At 45.6% G+C, this 5847-nt stretch overlaps 1 protein-coding gene across 1 annotated transcript; it reads right to left on the reverse strand.

Annotated features, from left to right (window-relative positions):
• Positions 1–1497: 1497 nt before the first annotated feature.
• On the reverse strand, positions 1498–4384 carry LOC143822338 (uncharacterized). Its single transcript, XM_077307775.1, has 2 exons — positions 4251–4384; positions 1498–2067 (listed from the first exon to the last, which is right to left on the reverse strand). Exon 2 carries the CDS (start codon positions 2047–2049, stop codon positions 1498–1500), a length of 552 nt encoding a protein of 183 aa, XP_077163890.1. The 5' UTR covers positions 2050–2067; positions 4251–4384.
• Between the last annotated feature and the right edge of the window lie 1463 nt (positions 4385–5847).

The following is a 5847-nucleotide window of genomic DNA, read 5'->3' on the forward strand; positions in this document are numbered from 1 at the left end:
CCCCTGATTGCCTCCAGAAGAATACAGTTAGTCAGTTAAACTGTTAGGAATCTCTCTCTCTTCTTCTTCTTCTTCTTCTTCTTCTTCTTTCACAGTTGTTTCTCTTTTGAATGAAATTATGTATTCTTAAAGCAATGTCACCCCTCTTTTGCATATGTAAACACCGCCAGCGAATTCCTATTTTGTGAGATTCAAATGGGCAGCCGTGTTGGTCTGAAGTAGCACAATAAAATCAGAGTCCACTAGTACCTTTAAGACCAACAAAGATTTATTCAAAGTGTGAGCTTTTGAGTGCAAGCATTCTTCGTCTGACGAAGGGTGCTTGCACTCAAAAGCTCACGCCTTGAATAAATCTTTGTTGTTCTTAAAGGTGCTACTGGACTCTGATTTTATTGTCCTGTTTTGTGAAGTGCCTTGGGCTTCCTATCTCAATAAAGTTCTCAATGCATCATAACTCCACTGTCTCCTGATTGCTTGGGGAGTCCTTTTGAATTCTGAAGTCCACCCAGGTCTTCATGGTGATGCGATTTCCGGGCAATAACAACATTTGAAGATCAAACAAAATAGTTTCTGATACCTTCTGCTAGGGTTGCTGGATGCTGCTGTGGTGTCAGCAGGGAAGGGGAAGTACTCTCTGGAAGCTCCCGCCCCCCATTTACCCGCACTGAGAAGAGCATCCGGAATGTCCGCGTCACACAGTTGCGGTGGGAAAACCCAGCGCACATGCTCCTGGGATTCCTTTGTTTGAGGTGGGATCCTGCCCTATTCCTCTTTCTTCAGGAAGAGGATGAGAAGCCCTTCTGTTAGCAAGGAGAAGTAGTGGCCTTCGTTAATCTCAGCTCTTTCTGTCCACTGAATGTGTGAAATGTAGTCTGCCTGCAGCCCAGCCACAGAGACTTGCAATGTGCTGCTATTGTAATTCCTCTTTAAGCTTTTCTACTCTGCTTGAATAAGGAGACTGAGGCAGAGGAATAAGACACATATTTGTAAATAATCTTCTTCAGTAAAGATTACCCTCCTTTAAGTTTCAAAGTTCTGTGAGTCTGCAAAGACGTCAAGCCACAGGCACCCCTTCTGATGATATGTAGGACACTAGGGCCATCCCTCATAGTTATTGCCCACCCTTCACCCCCTTCCCAAGAGTTACAGGTCTCTTCAAGGCTAAATTGCCTGAGAATCTTCTAGAAGACCAAGGGAATTCTGGGAGCAACTAACCTTTCCAAAACCAAAACCAAGACACCAAAGCTGGAGTGCAGACAGAGCTTTAATGGGAAAACAGCCAAGAGAAACTGTCCGGCAAAAGGAGGGAAACGAAGAAGCCAAAGCGTATCGGCATTCTTCACAGACATGCAGTTTTCAAAAGAAAAGACTGAGAGTTCTTGCAAAAGTTCTTCGGTTCAAGGAGGTTTCCGCAAGCTTGGCTTTTCAAACTCGTGGATGGGTCTCAACGTCCAGTTCCTGATCATTACCGGGATTGTACCTAGATTCTCCTCAAGCTCAACAGGGGTAGGCACAGATGCTGCCACGACGTCCCAGGAGAGACTTCCTCCCGACCAAGGAACCCCTCCTCAGGCCTAGGCGAGAGCCCCAGCCCCAGCCTCCGTACTGGCCTCCCAGCCCCCCATAGAAGCCTGCTCCTGCCACCCCAGTGCCGCTAATGGCACAGGGAGCATTGCCTCCCACGGACACAGGTTCCCCGGTGGCAGAGAGGATGGGTCCGGGCAGGGTCACGACACTGGGGGGTGGCTGGATCACGACCTCTGCTGGTGGGATCTGGTTGATGCAGGAAGGGTTGACGCCAGCCAGGGTGCCAAGGCTGCCGGAGGTTTCAGCGACGGCAGGAGCATTCCAGGTGCCCAGACCATAGCCTAGACCTCCGTGGGCCAAGCCGAGACCCCCGTATCCATAGCCGAGACTCCCATATCCGTAGCCGAGACCCCCGTATCCACATCCAAGAGCTCCATAGCCGACCCCGGCAGACCCAAAGCCGACTCTTGGGGTGGAGGCAACAGAGGGGACGGCAAACTGTGGACCGCAGTAACCAGGCATGGTGTGATGGAGAGGAACCTGAAATGAAATGTAAGGAGATGGCAGCTCATTAATCTTCTTTTCCCATCCTTAATGGCCCCCAATCAGCTTTGCATAATTTCAGTTTCCCTCTCAAACAGAACCTCACATTTCTTCACTTTTTATTGTTTATATATTCATTAGCCGTCACCTGGATAGTCCGCACAAGCCCAGTACAGTCAGATCTCAGTTGCTAAGCAAGGCTGACCCCAGGTTGTATTTGCATGGGATACTCCATAGTTTTTGGGTGGCAGTCCCTCTAAGGAACACTTGGGGTCATGAGTGGCATGGAAGTCAGAAATGGCAATCCAGCTCCGAATATCTCTTGCCTAGCTGCCAGACAATCCTTGTATCTCTAGTCTACACTACATATGCCATAAAATTAACAATAAGACATTCTTATTCATTGCTCATTTTACTTAAAGCATAGAAACATTCATCTATTCTAGAAGAAGAAGAAGAGTTGGTACTTATATGCTACTTTTCTCCATGTGCAGTGTCAAAGCAGCTTACATTCAGCTTCCCTTTCCTTTCCCCACAACAGATACCCTGTGAGGGAGGAAAGGCTGAGCCCTGAGATTACTGAAGAAGAAGAAGAGTTGGTTCTTAGATGCCGCTTTTCCCTACCCGAAGGAGGCTCAAAGCGGCTTACAGTCGCCTTCCCCTTCCTCTCCCCACAACAGACACCCTGTGAGGTGGGTGAGGCTGAGAGAGCCCTGATATTCCTGCTCGGTCAGAACAGTTTTATCAGTGCCGTGGTGAGCCCAAAGTCACCCAGCTGGCTGCATGTGGGGGAGTGCAGAATCGAACCCAGTTTACCAGATTACAAGTCTGTACTCCTAACAACTACGCCTGCTAGAGCTTCTGCAAGTCTGAACCTCCAGTTACACTGAGCTCAGCCTTACATACCTCACAGGCATTTGGCTAAGGCTGGGTGGGTGGACCCTGGGGTATGAGATCTGGTCCCTCCCCCCTGAGTTCGGACACAGCTTTACAGCTATTGATGGCTGCCTCCAGTTGCCACCCTGATTTTTGACCATCAACCTCTGGTCATTATTTGGACCAATGCCAGAGGGCCAAAGCATGGAAGGAGGGTTTTTTTTTTTTTAATCTGAATTGTATACTGCCATTTTTATGCTTGCGTTTCTGGATTTTAATACCAGGGTGTCTTATGGAAGATCTGGTTTTATATTTTTATATTAATTTTGTGAACCACCACGAGCCAGCTTGCTGGGAGCGATTGTCTATAATAAATAAATAAACAAACAAACAAATAAACAGACAAATAAATATTTCTCCTCTTGTGATTGTCCTGCATAGTGGAGGGGGTTGGACTAGATGACCTATGAGATCCCTTCCAACTCTATGATTCTATGATTCTAGATATCCATCTGACAGAGAGGCTGATTCTGTTTAGGTTCAAAGGGGTGGCAGGTGACAGTGAATGAGCAATAGGGTTGGGAGTCTCCTGCATATTTCAGGGGGGTTGGACTAGAAGAAGAAGAAGAGTTGGTTCTTATATGCTGCTTTTCCCTACCCGAAGGAGACTCAAAGCGGTTTACAGTTGCCTTCCCTTCCTCTCCCCACAACAGACACTCTGTGGGGTGGGTGAGGCTGAGAGAGTCCTGATATCACTGCTCGGTCAGAACAGTTTTATCAGTGCTGTGGCGAGCCCAAGGTCACCCACCTGGCTGCATGTGGGGGAGCGCAGAATCGAACCCGGCATTCCAGATTAGAAGTCTGCACTCCTAACCACTACACCAAACTGGCTCTCCCAGGAGGTCCCTTCCACTAGATGACCCAGGAGGTCCCTTCCAACTCTATGATTCTATGAAGGTTCAAGGGGGTGGCAGGTGACAGTGGATGAGCTATAGGGTTATGAGTGTCCTGCATATTTCAGGGGGGTTGGACTAGATGACCTAGGAGGTCCCTTCCAACTCTATGATTCAAAACAAACAAAAATACTCAGTTTGCTCCTCAGTTCGAGCAAGTGCCCCTTGAGTTGGAAGAAGTATCCTGAAAGGATTGATGCCCAATTAGCCTGTATTTCCTAACAAATGGACATTATTTTTGACTCTCCACGTGCAACAGCTATGCACAATTTAAGAGAAGGAGCCTTGCCATCGAATTTAAGTCACCCTTTATCCCACTGGATTTGCATCATTGCTGAAAATGTCACTTACCAACGTCTGCAAAGACCTCCAAGCGGAAAGAAGGAAGAAGCGTCAGGTGAAGCTGCTGGAATATCTGAGCCCAGGAAGCCTTTTTATACCATCTGGCCTACATCCCCTTCTGGCCCCTCAGCAGATTTGTCTCCACCACTTAATGCCGGAGGCTTTAACACCCAAGCGGCCCAAACTGATGGCGTCGACATTATTTTAATAAGTGACGAGCATCACCCGAAAGGGTTAGTGTCACGTCAGCTCCACAAAATGCTTCTGCTCATTTCTAAGGCTTTGATCTTCTCATTTTCATTCTTCTGCAAAATAAATTTGGCTTGTTTGTTCCTTCCCAGCAGTTTGCAGTCGTGGGAATTCGGATGGCATTTGTTTGGCTTTGAAACAAACAAATGCAATCTTGTTTTCTGCCCTTCACGTAGATTTGTTTTCCAACTTTGGATGATATTTTGGGATTTTCTATGTTTTTAAGGACACGTATTTATAGATACAGAAGCACCCGCGTGCCCATTTTGAACTAGTTCTTTGAAATGTGTAAGCAACCGATGTGACCAAAACAAAAAAACAAAAAATTAAATGTGTATGTTGAACCTGGAAATTATTTTCAAGGAAATTGAAAATGGCGCAGATCTGAAGACCACGTAGATTTAATGAACACAAGAGAAAGATGGTGTCATCTGAAAACTTGATGAGTAGTCCCTCCACCCCCCCCTTCTAGATCATCAATAAATATGTTATATTTGATTGGCAGTTGAAAACATTGGAAATTGCTCAGATGGCAAAATTGACAATTTATGTCGAAGATAAACTAATAACGGACTTTAAGACAAAATGGAACTTATGGATAGAGTATATTAGAAAAAAGTACAGTTGTGGATTAATGACTATTGGTTATGATTTATAATTTATAAGGGGAAATGAGAATGGATTGAAATTTTGTACAGGAGAATTAATGGATTTTTCTCGTATATTCTTTAACAAATACAGTTGGAAGTTATTATTTATAAATGTAATATAATATATTAACATGTAATTTTGGAGATGGCTAAATGTATTTTTCTTGTAATGGAATATAAATAAAATTTGAAATTATTAAAAAAAATATGTTAAAAAGTACCGGGCCGAGCACCGAGCCCTGAGGTACCCCGCTACTCACCTCTCTCCAGTCTGATGAAACACCATTGACAATAACTCTTTGAGTGCGGTTCTCTAACCAATTCCCTATCCACCTAACTATCTGAAAACCCAGGTTGCAGTCCTTCAACTTATCCATCAGAACATCATGGGGAACCTTGTCAAAAGCTTTACTAAAATCCAAGTAAATGACATCAACCGAATTTCCACAATCCAGCAAACTTGTTACTTGGTCAAAAAAGGAAACCAGGGCAGAGTCTGCACTCACTTTGTTTATTCCATTGTCAATCCTGTGGAATTCAGATCGCTTTGAACTCAGGTCTTCTTCTCCCCCCCCCCCTCCCCATTGAAACAGGAAAGTCTTCTGCACGTGGTTAGGGAGGCTCAGAAGGGGGGGGGGAGGCAAGCCTCTTTCTTTCTTTTCTTGAAGGGGGGGGGGAGAGGAGCCAGGCAGGGAGCCTCTTTCTTT

This window comes from Paroedura picta, chromosome 1, assembly GCF_049243985.1.
Source record: "Paroedura picta isolate Pp20150507F chromosome 1, Ppicta_v3.0, whole genome shotgun sequence".
NCBI lineage: Eukaryota > Metazoa > Chordata > Lepidosauria > Squamata > Gekkonidae > Paroedura > Paroedura picta.

Coding starts and splice junctions, on each gene's coding strand:
- LOC143822338 (XM_077307775.1), bottom strand. CDS start 2,049: ATGCCTGGTTACTGCGGTCCACAGTTTGCCGTCCCCTCTGTTGCCTCC.